The sequence below is a fragment of the Apus apus genome, chromosome 4 (genome assembly GCF_020740795.1).
Source record: "Apus apus isolate bApuApu2 chromosome 4, bApuApu2.pri.cur, whole genome shotgun sequence".
NCBI lineage: Eukaryota > Metazoa > Chordata > Aves > Apodiformes > Apodidae > Apus > Apus apus.
In genome coordinates, this window is record NC_067285.1 from 83,015,342 (window position 1) to 83,031,913 (window position 16,572).

Consider the following 16,572-nt stretch of genomic DNA (forward strand, 5'->3'; position numbering starts at 1 on the left):
TGCAAAGGAATTGGCAGGTGGACAGCAAAGCTCCAAGAACACATGGCTAAATTCAAGTTCTTTAAGTGCTGCACATATAGCCATGCTTTTAGCCACCCAAAGGTTAGCTGCTTTATATAAACTGGTTAAGTGCCATCAACAGGTGTTTCAAATATATACTTATGATTTAAGTAGGTTAAATTGCTTTCTGAAGATACGTATTTGCTTCCCATTGATAGCTGGTGGAGTCTGAAGATACAATTTAGACAAGGTATCAAACTGCATGCAGTAGAAACTAGATGAGATGAATCCTGAGGGTGATAAATAATAAGGAAATGCCATATGTCTCTCTGCATATAAAGAAAACTTCCTCAACTTCAACCTTGAAAAACTAGCATCTTAAGTTAAAACTTGTACCAAGGAAAGACAGGTGTTAAGTGTATCAACAGGAGTCATACCAGTTCCTGAAAGACTTATTGCAGATGCAAGTATATTATGCCAGATTGCAACTACTATCTATGCTCTAATACAATGAGCTCTTCATAATGGCATATTTTAATACAGGCTGAAAATACTTAAATAAACACCAGGCAGACATAGGCAGTCCTTGGATATACTCTACAAATGCTACCATGAGTTTAGGAGACTGTTGGAAGGATCTTATTCTATGTAACAACAGAAAGACTTCTGTATCTACATAATTAAGTCTTGCACCAACCCTAGATGCACCACAGGGCAGACTGATTAATGGAAGTGAGAATCTGGGAACACAAAGACCCGAGTGTGGAACTCTTGGGATAATTTTGTATTTTAAAATAGCAAAGTCCTCCCAAAACCTGGGATATCGCAAGATTTTATCACTGAAATAAATGATTAGAAACTGATTAAAGATAGGAAACAAAGAGCTGGAATATATATTGATTTTCAGTGGGGAGAAAAATTAATGGTAGGTGATCCAAGATACTTATTAGATCAAGTTTTTAAATATACATACTAACAAATTCAACAAGCAAGAATGAAAAGATTATGACCTTAAATATGTTGGGTTTTTTTATTTTCATTATTAGAGAGTTTGTAATAAAAGCAACACAAGTAAAGTTCTGTGTTTTGTTTTTTTAATTCTATATCAATGAAATCAGTGCCTCTTGGAAGAAAAAATACTGAAGAGTCCAGTACAGTCACTTGCACAGCACTTTAGTACAGACACCTGTTCATTGAACACTGGTCCTCTGGAAAATAAAACCAAAAGAATATGGCCAACAATTTTTTTTAAAATGGAGAAAAACACGACTGTCGATACAAACCAAACTATACAAATACATTTGTTTTATAACTAAAAGGTTAAAAGATCATACACAATTACAACCCTTAATTCATGGATACTATGCTTTCAAAATGAACACGTCAGCAATTCCCACCACTCCACAGATTAAGTTTAGACTCAGAAAAACAGTAAGTGAAAAGACAGTGTCAAATTTGATGGATTTAAATCAAAACTGTTACTTAAGTTCACATCTATTTCCCTCCAAATGAGGAAGTATGGAAACTTAGGTCAAACCCTCAGGTGGGAGGGAATGCAACTCCAGAGTAACTGTTAGATCAATCTTTGGAGTGGAAGACATGGCCACCTGTGCTGCTGGTATTACACAAAATGAATACAAGAAAGTAGCTTTTCTAGAATGGAGCACCACAAAAAACCTGTGGAAAGTATTAAATTAAATGCCAGTAATGTAGTGAGTTAGAAAACAACATTGGTACCTGCAAGACTAAGCACATGGCCAATAAACCAGTTTAACTGAGAAGTGATCTGTTGATAGTATAATCAGAAGAACTTAGCACCAACTTCCTCTATTATTAGCTAGTGGAGCAGTTAAAATGACTTTACTGCTAAACATGTAAGGAGACTTCTAATGTTGCACTAAGCAGGTAAAAAGACAGCTCATCATAAATGTATAGCACTATTAGATGTGAATTATTAATGAAAATACTGCTAAGGAATAAACGTAATGACTTAGTCAATACAAGTGGCTTAGTCAGGCGTTCCATTACTTGTCAAATTACTTGCTCAGGCATGCAGTTTTTCTCCACAATGGTAAATACAACTACAAAACCACAATTTGATCTGTTAGTGCAACCGTTTTAAATGCACCTATAATTCAAAGTTATCTTAGACTCAAGTGAAAGGTCTTTAACCTACATTCTTTAGGATTCATTTTTTTACTCACTGATATTGTACTTTTATGCCCCTCCACAGATTCTGGTGGGTAAGCTTAACATGAATTGATGGGCACCCTTTATGTAACTTGGCTAACTGGACACTGGTCTGCTTTAATAAGGGAAGCCACAGGTAGGGGGAAAGGAGTTAGTCCTCTCTATTTGGGACCCACAGGTGGGACTCTAGATTCTCCACAGTTTTGGACCCTGTAGTCCAAAAGAGATCTTGACAAACTGGAACAAACCCAGTGAAGGGCCACTGAAATCAATGGGGATCTAAAAGCTCTCTACCCACTACATAAAAGGGGGCTGCAGGAAAGAAAGCCACTCTTCTCAGAAGTGCACAGTGAAAGGACAAGAGGCAACACTCAAAAGCTCCAATAAGGGAAACTACAATTAGACATAAGAAAAAAATTATTTTCAAGGAGAGTTATTAAACACTAACATAAAAGCATGCTCCGAGAGGCGACACCTCTGTCATCCCAAGCACTTAGAACCTGACAAATACCGGAACAACTTGATCAAACTACAGTTTGCTCTGCTTTGAGCAGGAATTTTAACTAGATGAACTCCAGGCGCTTTTTCCAATCTGAAGTATTAAATAAATGTCCTAAGGAAAGCTTATTTTCAAGACAAGGTTTCTTATCGATGCTGACAGGTGCTAGATATGCAATTTCCTCTTAAATATAAGAGAACCAAATTTTCCTGAAAACTGTTCAGGCCTTCAAATTAAATGAAAGGCACCTGAAGTAATAACTGTGAGCACAATTTGAAAGACTGACATATAGGTCTTTAAAAAGATGGGTTTGTGTACCTGAGAACAAAATACATTAAGAGCTTGTGTTATTCTAAAGTAACATGTATAATACAGCAAAAAACAGGTAAATAAATTCTCAATGAAATTAAATTCAAATGGAATATACTAGTATTACCCACTAGAAATAAGCTGCATAATTAGGAGGTCCACTACAGAAAAGTTTTATATTAACAGACCATAATGTGTTCTCTGAAACAAAATGGTCTGGAACTAAAGAAACTTGATGTATATTGCAAAGTTATGCAAAGACTATGTTGCACAATTACCCTATACTTACAGATCTCACTGAGAGTGATATAACCTGGTTACACAAAGAACAAAGCAGCCCAGGACTTTTTAGGACTATTAATTATTTGCCAGGTGAAACCTAAATTTGCACCAGAATGCATTAATTATTAGTAAGTTATAGAGGAGATACGTGCCGCTGACTAAACATACTCAGTGCTTAACATGTAAACATTATATTCCTTTGGACTGTTGTAGCCTAATTTTTCAGTACCTGATTCTATGTGCTGTTTCAAGTCTCCTCCTTTCTCCATTTTTAATGACATTATAGTTACATTGACGTGTTTATAAAAATTTTTATAAACAACAATTATATTATCCAGAGATAATATAACTGCATTCCAGTTCTAAAACGTCTCTGTGGACCAGTGTGGTGATCCCAAGATAAAAATGGACATTTAATCAATGAAAAATATTCTATCCTTCATTCTCAAAGCATAATAACCATATAAATTTTGCATAAAGCAAGATTAAAGATTCTGCAATAGCACAGCAATAAATGCCACAATTAGCTTTAAACCATCTTAACTATTACTTCCAGTGAAAAATATTGATAGACATAGCAATGACTGGAAGTGGCTATAGCTACAAACAGGGCTTTTTTTTCTCCCTCCACCGAGCTACTTATTAGTTCATATATTTGAACTTACATCCTATGAATAAACTTTTGTATTTAAGGGCAAAAGCTTATAATCTGAATACATTAGTACATTGATTTGGGTATTTTGTAGATGATATTCCTTTCTACTATGACACTAGTAATCTCTAATATCATCTGTCAAACACCAGTACTGTAGGCCTGGAATTTGTCCTTGTTTTGCATCATGCATTTGGCATTTAGATGCATGCAAAATTCTAACAGCCTCCACGCCTACTGTTGCTCTATTTTTCAAAAAACCTATTTAACTGAAGTCCTGAAAGAGTCAAATGCTCTACAGATGCTAATGGCCTGAGGCTATCCAACGCCTCCTATGTCAAAGTCAGATTCAATGCAATGCTTTTACACAGTAAGATTATAGTTTCTTGTGCCCTTCCCCAGTGTCTTGAAAATGTAATTTCCTTTTTCAAATTAAACATAAAATTACTTAATCTGTTGTTAATCAAGGTCTGCTAAATTCTTTACTGTATTTCCAAAGTTTACAGCAATTACTTTGTCAGCTAAAAGCTGTGTATAGCGTATTTTTTTTTCCTAATGCATACACTCAGTATTCAGATTTTTAGCTGTCACTCCATTTTACCTGTTTATCACCTTTTAGAAGCAGCCAACACAACATCAGCACTCAAACATTTATCATCTTTATTTCAGCAGTGAGTAATGGAATTTATACACTGGCAGCCATAAATTACACCTTCAACTTTTATTTCATATCAATGTTTTTAATTCCCCTGAAGTTAAGCCTCATCTGAAATGCATCTACTTAAGGATAGTCCCAAGGGTTATCTTAAACAGATCTGTCCATTTGTGTGGGCCAGGAGTTATGGGGGAGTTAAAATAATCGGTTAAAATCAGGAGTCTGTTCATGCATCAACAGTTGCAGAGTTCGAAATAATCCATGCTCCTCTCTGTCACAGTAATGTGAGACTCAGAACAGCAACAGCATTACTTGTACTGATCCCACAAGCAGAGGAAAAAGGAAGACAATGCAGAGGAAGTCTTTGTGCTCACTTGTAACAGAAACCACAACTTCTGCTCCTGCCAACTCTGGCTGAGAAAGGAAAGGAAAGATACAAAAGAAAATAATGCAAAAAGCAATCCCAGAAGTAAGAGATGATAAATTTGAGACTAGTATGTCAATTCTTCTACAGAAGACTGCTGCAGTAAATATTTATAATGTTCACCCAGCTTTATAAAATACTAAACTAACAAATTTAAAGAAACCGGACAAAAGCTACGCTGTTCCCTTCTGAGAAGAACTAAATCACATAACCCTGAGGAAGAGAAGGGGTGAAGGTTAAACTGTGCTTGTGACATTCCAGTTCTTGGTTGTTACAGAAAACAAAGCAAATTATGGTTCAGCTGTGCCAGCTCAGGTTGCCTGCATAAATTCAGCTATATAAGCAGCAGTGCTGGATAGGATATCTGCAGTCATCAAGACCAAAAAATCAGCCTTTACAAGTCCCCACGCAACCCCAACATACTCTGCATGGTGGCATTTTTGACTGCATACTCAGGAGGGGGTGAACTGTGTATGAAAAGCCTCATGCTGTCTTTCTGACTTTCCTGGCAAAGGGAATTCTCTTTTAGTTGGATTTGTGTTTCTTCTAACTTACACATTCTTCGAATAAACTAATTAATCCATTCCATCCAGCATTCTGTAATCAGTAGAAATTAATCTGCTCAATGGTTTTACTACAACTAGGCAACAAATTGACAGCAGGATTCTCCAAATCTTTTATGGTAGCTGTCACCACCAGCAGCAATGGTACCATGACTATGATAGCAGCAAATTCTGACTGCAGGATGTGTTGTCATGTTTGGAGATTCTTTGTTCTAGAGTACCACTCAACTGTCACCATTAAAGGCAATGGCAGCTCTCTTGCAATCTTCTACTATGGAATTTAGCCTGTTTGACCTATCAAGCCTTCAGATATTAAGGCAGCTCAATAAGGGTTCTATTTTAAATGCTAAACATTGACAAGAAACATTGTTCCTTCTGACTGAAATTAAGGAGACAGCATACAAGACATTAGAAAAGACAACAGAAAATCATACATACTTCATAGAAGTTGAACAACAAGAAATTGCATTTGTAACAGATTTCCATATTCAGAAAAGACAGCACCAACCCACTTGTTGCTCTTTAAGCAAGAGGAACATAGGAACAGGTAATACAGACACATCACTGTCCCAACCCAACAGACTTAAATCAGTAAATAAATCCTTTCCTTTCTATTTGGAAGAAAAGTGGAGCTCCTCTATGCTCATGGCTTCATACACACCAACCTTAGTTAATCTTTTCTTTGAAGTATATTCAGGTGCTGGGCTGGTGAAAGAAAATAGATGAGACAAACAGGAGGGATATACATAATAACCCACTTCATTATGAGTTATTCCCAGTAGTGTAACAAAAGGCCTTAAAGTGAACTTCTTAGAACTTATGAGTTGAACTCCAAAGAGCTGTGACCACCGTGGAGCTTTAGTAAAGAGGTAATTTGAAAAATTCGGTTTGTCTGAGATCGCTGCTTTTTGGATAGTGTTTGGTAATCTCTGCCTCCACTGAAGCTAGAAGAAAGTACTCAGGAAGATACAGAGAAATGTTAGCACCTAAATCTTGTTTCTATATGTACACCATGCAGAAAGAGCAATTCAGTTTCATAAAATGGTAATTGAACATTGTAAAACTTGTCATCCAGAGTGGGAACAAACCAGGCAACCTTAAAATAGTCGCCTTCTACATTTGAAGTCAAGTAATCATACTATTTGGTGATCTGGGGAGAGCTGGATAAAAAGGGGTAATTCAGATAAGAAGTATTAATCCTTTTCTTGTGAGTAAATCATGCATGGAAGGGCTTAGTTTCTGTTTTCATCACTCATGTAGGAATGTGATAGAAGTTAAAAGCTGCTGCTTCAGACTACAGCATAGCAACACACAGTCTTTCACCTGGACCCCCATGCAACATGGCCTTATAAGTATCAGAATCTACTCCTATTTTAAGACAGAGTCCCTAATTTATATAAGCCATGCTTGTTGTCCAGGATGAAAAAAATAGTGCAGAGAAAATGCAACACCCTCCCCAGCCCCCAAGGTACAAATTCCTTCTTTTATAAGTGTTTCATTAGGAAGTCCATTACCTGAGTGCTGATAGATCTGGTTCCATCTGTTGCCTCAACTGTCAAGTTGTAATTTGATTTCTGTTCTGCATCAAGAGGTCTAGCAACAAGGATGGTTCCACTCCCCTCATCTACATCAAATCGACTGTCATAGTTGCCACCTTGTTCAGGAAACCGGGAGAGGAAAAAGTTAATAAAACAGCACTGCTGCACTGTTTTCATGTATGATCATGTTCATTTCAAGATGCTTAATGAAGGTGGATCTATATACACTTACACTTATATACACACATTTATTTTAAATCCTTTGGTTTTTTTCTGGACAAAGCTGATTTGTCTGGCTTATGGAAAGTAAGCAGCTAGGTTCCTAGCAAGATTCTTTACTTTTAACATGAATTTAAAGATTCCAAATAGCAGGAAACTGAGAATTACTACATGAAATGTGATACTTTATTTTGTGCAATCAGGCTAATTAGGAAAAAAAACTACTTTGTATAAAAATAAATGAAAACCCCAAATCAGATATACTGACTAGTTGTATCTTTCGAATCAGAGTACAAATTACTATACTTGTATATGACTACAGATAAGGTTGAAAAAGCTAGTGCCCCCAGGAATTCTCACCTCAATGGCAAGAATCCAAAGAACTCACTAACTCCTACTGAGATAAGCTCACTAACTCAGATGAGTGCTAAATATTTAAATGGCCAATGTTTAAACATGGCCAAGCTCTTTTTCTGAAGCAAGTTATCTTAACTTTCCTTGTGCAACTTTCAAATTACCTTTTGAAATAGTTAAAAAACTGTGTAGATGAACAGCTACACTTAGGCATTAAAACGTTTAATTGATCATCATCATGCCACCCTGAGCAGACTGTCATGAGAATACAATGTCCGTTAAATCCAAATATTGTTAGCAATGATAAATACTACCATTTAACTACAATTGGTTTAGACCTCTCAATAAACTGCCTAAAACGGAGGAAGCAATTTTTATTCTGGCCAAGCCAGTGCTAGATATGGCAAATCAATTTCTCCTAATTATGTGCATGTGTTTTTCTAATTATATTTTACAAGGTTAGCATTTAGATATCATCTGAGTGCTTCTAAAAAAAACAAACCAAAAAAACCCAAACAAAACAACCCAGTTTTTATGTTCTATGTTTTGTAAATCACTGAATGCCTTTTATGAAAAGCAAAGTCTAGAAGTGAGAGGATGAAGTTTCAAGGGTTGCAAGAAAGAACAGTAAATACTGAAATGGGCCCCATTCATATGTAAAAAGGATTTCACTTTTAGAAGGTTCCATTGCATGACAGACATATCAGTTTAGGAAAGATGGGCTGGATTCTGCTTCACTGGATTGAAGATATTTCGTAGTGACCGAGATAATGTAAACTTTCTAGTTTCACTGAAAGTCAGCTCCACTTACTGGCCTAGCAGCAGCTTCTGAATTACACAAATGGATATAAACTCGATAATATTAAAGGGAACAACTTTTTGTTTTTAACAAGCGTACATTATTTTTTTTAAATGGGCTTTGTGCAAGGTGTCAGCTTCAGAAAGTGAGTCTCAACTTTTCTTTTATAGCTGGCATGTGATACAATTTTCTCAGATGGGTCAGATGTCTCAACAAAGTCATCTCCATTTTAAAGGAATAATAGGATAAATGGGTATGAATCTGATCATTAATTTCCCCAATAGAGGGACAAGCTCCCTAACCAACATTTCTTTCTTTCTTACCAAGAAAATCACAGAAGTCTTGCCTAATTTTTGTAGTAGCTGGGATATCTGGTAATTCACTGAAGCAGAATTCAACCCAGACTTCTGCATCTGCTACACTGAAAGTGCAACAGCAACAGTTTTGCTCAAAGCCAAAACTACATGCTCTGAATTGATGCTGTGTAAATGTAACGATGACAAAACAAAACAAAAACGAACCTGTCACAAATGCAACTGTGAGCACTTTGATTTCCGAAGGGTTAATAAAATAAATATTTTATAAATGTACGCTTTCATTTCAGATCTCATAATCTGGTAATAAATTATGTGATCTCAGCAGATACCTTCTGCTGTACAGTTCAGGTCACAAGCCATCTGAAAGATGTAAAATACTTCACTAGCAAGCTTGTCTCCTGGCTCAGCCAAAAAGAAAGAAAGCATGGAAAGCAAGCACAGAACACAAAGGAAAGCTGTCAATCAAATTAATTCATGCTATTAGAAACAGTAAAAGAGGGCAGTAAAGTGACGACCTGTAAGAGTGTCCAATAAGTTCACAACTTAATTGATCACATAACAAACTTTCCAAAACAGTTTTACTAAGAAAACAGTCAAAATCAAATGCTTTATTCTACAGTGTATGGACAAGTTCTGCTCTCTCCCATCAGATTTTTCTGAGTATGTCCTTCTAAAAATAGCAAGAAAATCTCATCTGTTTTCTGTGTTAAGTCTAAAATAAAAATTCTGTAAGTGTCCAAACTGTGCTACATGCGTAGAAGGAGAAATTAAAAATACTATAATTGTAAGAATCCTATTCAGATGTATACACTGTTCAAAATACACAAAGTTGAAGCAAACTAAATAAACTAACAAAAGAAAATTACATCCCCAATCTAATTAACAAATTTTGCTAATTAAAAACCCCAGGTAGCATAATTTCTGTGCTCTCTGACAGACCTCTGAGGCCTCTTTCATCTCTGTGAACCACTCACCTTTTTCTGACAATTTCCCTTTCTTAACCTTTCCTTTAATGCTGTCTTTTTGGTCTACAGATGGTTCTGTTTGTCGTTGACTGGATAACCCTGCTTGAGCTGGAGCACATGAAATCTTGTCCTCACTCCTGCTCACTTAACGTCTTTCTCTATTTTAAGCTTTTCTACTCCCGTGTCTATATGCGTGTGTGTTGGGAGAACAGTAGAAGAGCAGCCTCAGTTTCAAAAGACTGCTAATGCAGAGAGCTTCACCTCTGTAAGAAGGAGGCATCCTGAACTCTTTACTCCCTCTACACAATTCTACAGACCTCTAACACCTCTGTTGGTCTAAATGCAAACACTTTTTACTCAACTATCATCTACTTGTACAGGAACTCTTTTTTTTTTCTTCCCCCAGAATACATCAGAAAAAATGACTTAAATAAAAACTATATGAATATTTAATACATTAGAAATTATTCAATATCATCACAAATTGTTCATGCATGAAGCATGCATTTAATAAAGAGCTGTCTGTTCTCGTGTACTTGAAAGCTGTCTGAGAACATACTCAAGTATTTGGCATTTATATATTTCTGCTACATGTATCAGTTTTACAAATGTTTCTAAGTGTTGCTGTTCTTGGCATCCCTTAGGAAATGCACACCATCAAAACAGACCTTAAAACTAATTAAATATTTAAGAAACAATTTTACAAATGCTGTCCCCGACAACGTAACACCATTATCACACCTAAAACTTTTCAACAATAATCAAGCAGATAAAGGATCCTCTTTCTTTTGAATGTGGTGGAAAAAAAATCCCAATCTCATAGGGTTATTTTAAGACTAGAAACATTTAATTATGAGGTATCTCTCCTGAAGCAAGGCTGTGCTATTCTCCTTAGTTCTGAAGCATGTAGGACAGGACAGAACTTGATTTTATTATCAGCTATACAGTGAAGTCTCTGTGTATTCCTGGTACTCACAGGAGATGTTAAGTCTGAAATTAAAAAGTACTATTAATTTTGTAACCAGAGCATCAATGCATAGTCATATTACTGATTAGAATTCCCCTTTCAATAGTAGAGACTAAGGTATGATACAGTAATAAGAAGAAGTTTGCTAGGGTTAGGAACATTGCAAGCTTTCTTATTAGTACTGAATCAAGGGACAGCAAACTGAGAAGCAGCCCAGAGGACAAGAAGTCAATGTGAACAGTATAATCGCAGTTTGCAGAGAACTGGCATTTTATTTCTTGCCCTAACCTACAGTCTATGAGATTTCTTTGATCTGCTTTTATTTCACTGACAGAATATTCATAAGTCATTCCTGCAACACAGTTTTTTTGTAATTTGCAATGTAATTTTAATCCTGAATATATAGCGTGGCATTGATAAAAAACTTAAGTAATTTTGATTTAAAATGAAACAAAGGAAAAAATATGTATCCACAGCTCAAGAAAGCCAAAACACTGCATTATTTAGAAAAGCAATTAAGAGTCCAAACTGCAATGAGTCCTCAAGTATCTCAGACTCCATGCATTTGTTTCTAAGAATAAAAGCTCTTAAGGCATCCTTACCCGTTATGTCAAACCAAACTGGTGTTCCAAGAGGTTCAACAGCTATTACACCAATCATGTGACCAACTGGGTCACTTTCCATCACCGTAAAAGAAAAAAATGCTTCCTCAAAATAAATGGGCTCTGTGGGTGGGACAGGCTTTGGAATCCATTCTATGTGAAGCCGTGTAGTTGATGATTTTTGTGGCCGACCATTATCTACAGCTTTTATCTGTGAAACAAACACATCTTTTAGGGTACAAGTTCACATAAAACATTATGTCACATAAATGGAGAAGTAGTAATAAGCTCCAAGCGTGTTTGTTTATATGAGATATATCCAAAAAGGTTAAGTGTCTCTCAAAGTGCCACTTGCCCTTCATTATGTTGGGCAACAAATGGAGAAAAAACATGCAGTACGTGATAGCAGAACAAACTGTTGCCATAAATTCACTTTTTATTTTGCTTTCTTCCTGAAAGAGTGTCAAACTGATTGTGTACATTCCCTCACCATATTAATTATCTGTCAAGTTCTGGAAAAGAACAGCAGCTTCTTGGTTCACTTTTCTCAATACAAGCATATAAAATTACCCTCTAAAAACAAACCCAAAACAAACAAACCCACAAAACAGCACTTGTAGCTTTCTTCCTTCAGATACTACAGTCACTCATCTGTGAGCTACTGAATAAGAAGCAATGAGAATATAGACAAAAGAACACTTAATGTATTCATGATATACAAGATTTTGACTCACTGAAAGGATATCATAGTCTCGCGCTGCAGAAAATTTCTTAGATGAAACCACTCCAGTCTTTGGTTCAATAAAGAATTTTCCATGTTCGTCACCATCTTCAATACTGTAAGAGATCTCTGCATTGGGGCCTTCATCTTTATCTGCAGCAATAACTCGATAGATGGGCTCTCTCCTAGCCATTCTCTCTCGTTCTGGCTTACCACGCTCCGGTAGACGGATTTTGTAGAACTTTTGCAAGAACTGAGGCTTATTGTCATTCTCATCCAAAACCTTCACAATCACCCGTGCAATAGTTGATTTTGCAGGAATACCGTTGTCTGTTACGGTTACCTGGTTTTGTCAAAAAGAGTATGTTCATTCAAACACCACCTTCAACAATGCTCTTTTAAAACTGCATTTAACTACAGCCACCTACTACAACTACAAAGCAATTCTGTAACTTCAGTTGCCTAAAGATCATTGGGTAATGCTATTTGGTGAATATTTAGAAAAAGAACTACAAAGGTATATTCAGCTACAATTTTAACACTTGATGTATGGCATGTAGGAATTGGCAGATACATATTAAAGCTATTCCACTTTTTTTGGTAACATTGTAACTGAAATATAACTTGAATAGAGGAACAGCACACAAATATAGCATCTCTAATATGTGCCTGCTCTCAGGCACATGGGTGTGATTCTTGGGGTGCCCTACACAGGGACAGAAGTTGGACTTGATGATCCTGATGAGACCCTTCCAACTCAGCATATTATATGATTCCTATAATAGCTTCATTGTAATAGCATCTTAATATTCATCCAGCCTAGTGTTTCCTTGCAACTTTCCAATTTACTAATTTGATTTTACACCTTAAAAGATGCTACTCATAAAAATGTAATTTTCAGAATTTGACAGGCCTATGCACTAAAAATTCCCATGTTTGAAAGAAGCTTTAAAAATTGCCTTTTAAGGAAGACACACAACAACTTCTTTCAATGGACTAACGGGAATGGGAAATTAAATGAAGTCTGCTCTTCCAAGCAGTAGTCAAAATTTCTACTAGAAAGCTACTAAAAGCTGGTAGGATTTCCACATATACAAATATTTTTTCCCTTTAGTACTTGTAATGGAACACCATCGCCTATCTTCCAGTTTGCAAAAAAACCCAAACCAACCAAGAAACAAAACCCAAAACACATACCAAAAGAGGAAATTCCAGGGGTAAGGGAAAACTCGTCTGTTAACATAAAATTAGCATTCCCCTGAGCCAAGTAGAAACAGTGTCAAATTTTAGGACTAGTTTGAGTTGAATGCAACATCAGTTTTGAAGGCATCAGTGAGTTAACAGAATAGTAAGTTACAAGAGAAAAACATGAAGCTAACCTAAAATAATTGCATTTAAATAGTGCCAATTGGCAGACAGAAAATAGCTCTAAGTTGGGAATAAAAGAATGGGGCATATTACTATTATGTAAGCAGAAGTGCAATCAAGGATCAAATTTAATTGCAAACAAGGAATGAGCCCACCAACCCATCTGGTCAACATTTCAATGCTCAATTAATTAGCCAGATGCTCAGCACTTGGCTCATAATATTCCCCACCATTCTGTGCATTTCTGTGTTTCTTTCCAACCTATTTCAAATATGTCAACATAAAGATAACAAATGGGAAAACTGCTACTTTGGGCCATATTGTCTGTCATTATCACTCTGCAGTTAAGAGTTCTTCCTTTGGATACTTCACAGAGTTTTAAATAAAACTTTAGTAACCAGATGGGATTCAAAATGAAGGAAGAATTATAAACAATACCAGCAGGAAATATCCAATATTCCAACCTAAAAGCAAACATCTTAATCTGCTATCTTTATAGGGAATGCTGAAACCAGGAGGATTTACGTGCCACTGTGCGATACTGTAACCTTAAAAATTTTTCTGACTTTTGTACCTGTTATTTTGTAATAACTTACATGAAAATAACAGGCATGACTGCTAGCAGACAACCACCCAAGACATTACACTTTTAGTGTGATCTCTGGCATAAGTTCCGGCCCAGATCAAGTAGTACACTCCCACACATTACGTAGCTGCAGCCTGAGAATTCACAGGATTCAGGCACCATTCTTTACATGCAACTTGGGACATGCCACCCTGTATGAGGGGATAAGAGCAATCAAAGCCATACTATGCCAGATAGCTTCAGGGTCAGAGTAAGAACCACAACTCATTTTATTTACTGTATAAATCTAATACACAAAAGCCAGCACAATATGCATACGAGTAGAAGTCATGATATGGGCATTTTACAATCAATATATACAGCAGTGGTCAAGAAATAAGATGTGATAGGAACAGCTTTGGGAATTTAGCTCAATCAGATTTAAGGATAAGGATACTCCTGTAGAAGAGTAACATTGTAGTACTAAACCAGATTTGCCAATTAATTAACTTTGCTATTACTAAAACTAGAAACACACTGCTCAGGAAATTCTATCCTATTACTATTTACATGCAAAGATTTCTTTCCAAAGTTGATACAGAAAAGAAAATGATTAAAATTTGGTCCAACAGAGGAATTAATCCAGCTTTCAATACACCAAAAGAATAGAAAAGGGCCAAGAAAACTGTGTTTACACTAGCATTCCACAAAAGCATAGTTTGTGCTATCAAGGAATATATTCACCTCCAAGTCTATGTAGTCCTTGCATTCCTATAAGAAAACTTTTTTTCAGATTTCACAAGTTTTCAGTAGTCCAGACTTGCTTATCTAGCTTAAATGTTAGCTTTGCCCACTCACACTGAATTTCTTTATGTATCACCCAAAACAAGAGGCACCAAAAGGGTTCCAGATAAATCTTCCTATCTAACTATCACTGTGAATATTAAGTCTTCATTACATGTCAAGTAGTGTTCCCACTGCATGGCAACTTGTGGAACTCAAGACTCACAGCTGACCATATGTTTTTCTTTCTTGCTGCTTGACACAAAATGAGAATAGGTAAGACATAAATTCCAGGTGATCAATTAAACGTAGCTAAATAAAAGAAATACATCACCAATTTTATGCTCTTGGACTTTGAATCTATAACGCATATTTTGCAACTCATCCACTTAAGTGACTGATAAATATGTTATGGAGAAAAAAGGTCTACTCACAATCTGTTTTTATTCTCAATGTTAAAAAAAGATTCTGAGCTTTTTTTCCAAAGATCTATATTCAGCAAAAGAAACAGGTGAAATAGCTATTCCCATAATTATACAGGAAGGAAAAAAAAAAAAGTAATTACACTCCTCCTTTTAACAACTGTTTTTTTGCATTGTTTTAAATAAAATCTTTATCTGCAAAATATAAAAACAGAAAATTGCCTTCCATGTATGTATCTTAACTCTTTTCTTAAGAAAAACTCCCGATATACTGTTATTATAAGATAGATAGTTTTGTGCATTGCAGTATAATGAATAGATGCAAACTACTTCTGAAATCTATTTCTCTAAATTCTTCATATAGTAATCAAGTATGGTAAGCTTAACTCTCTGTAAAAGAGCAATGGAGTTACAGTCTCTTTTTTTCAGAGAAATAAAGACATTATTTACCTCCAGTATATGCTCTCCTTGCTGCTCTCGATCTAGTTTTCTAGAGGTGGTTGTAATTAGACCTGTAAATATAAAAGAATAATTAATCAGATCCTTCAAAAAATAATGTGAATGAAAGTTAGGTTAAAACAGTAGTTACTGATACGACCAATTTAAATTTCTTCTTAGGTGGTCTCTTCTATTATTGCAGAACTTAAGCTTTCATTAAGAGAAGGGGTGAGGGGTTTCCAGTCCTTAAAAGCCTTGAAAATATTCTTTTCAGTTTGAAAGCTAAGCTGTTGTAGCCTTTGAGACAGGCAAAGTTCAGTTTCCCAACACATCTGTGCATGCTGTGCTTCTGACAGGAGCAGTGTATGTAATTCTCTGTCCAAACAGTTTTGCAGCCTACATATACCAACAAAACAGCTAGCCTGTACAAAATAATATTAACAAAAGTTATATTACAGCTGTCAAGTGGTCAAACAATTATTCTTCCAAGAAATAGATAATGCAAATAATGGCTGTTTCGATTATGGTCAGATCTGCCCTTGTTTTTCCAACTTTTTTTTTTTTTTTGCCATTGTATCAAATGCTTTATATACCTACTATTCTAAACACTAAGATCTATTATCTTGTCCTACTTAGCTTTTTATGCTTTTACAACACACAGAAGATATGTTAATGACAGGATACATCATTTGGTACTATGAAGTAATAGCCCTTAATTACAAAGAAAGTAGGAATGAATGAAAAAGCCAACAACCAACCAAACAAGGAAAACATGTTGCATTAGTATTGCGCACTTTAGGAAGTGGGTGCAGGGAGAGATACTACCTCCTGTTTATTGCCATATATTCTAAACAAAGCTTTTTCCTAATTTCCTGGATGGGGCTCGTCAAGCCACATCTTTTTACAGGCTTTATGGGGATCAGCACAGAACTATTACTTA

The 16,572-nt window shown here is 35.8% G+C and overlaps 1 protein-coding gene across 1 annotated transcript in view; it reads right to left on the bottom strand.

Moving 5' to 3' along the window:
• Window positions 1–16,572, bottom strand: part of FAT1 (FAT atypical cadherin 1) — a 110,626-nt gene that overhangs the window by 35,355 nt on the left and 58,699 nt on the right. The window contains exons 4-8 of the mRNA XM_051617770.1: window positions 15,645–15,706; window positions 12,070–12,399; window positions 11,336–11,546; window positions 9,131–9,199; window positions 7,089–7,228 (exon numbers count right to left, since the gene is read on the bottom strand). Coding sequence (XP_051473730.1) covers window positions 7,089–7,228; window positions 9,131–9,199; window positions 11,336–11,546; window positions 12,070–12,399; window positions 15,645–15,706 — 812 coding nt within the window. The remainder of the gene's footprint in view (window positions 1–7,088; window positions 7,229–9,130; window positions 9,200–11,335; window positions 11,547–12,069; window positions 12,400–15,644; window positions 15,707–16,572) is intronic.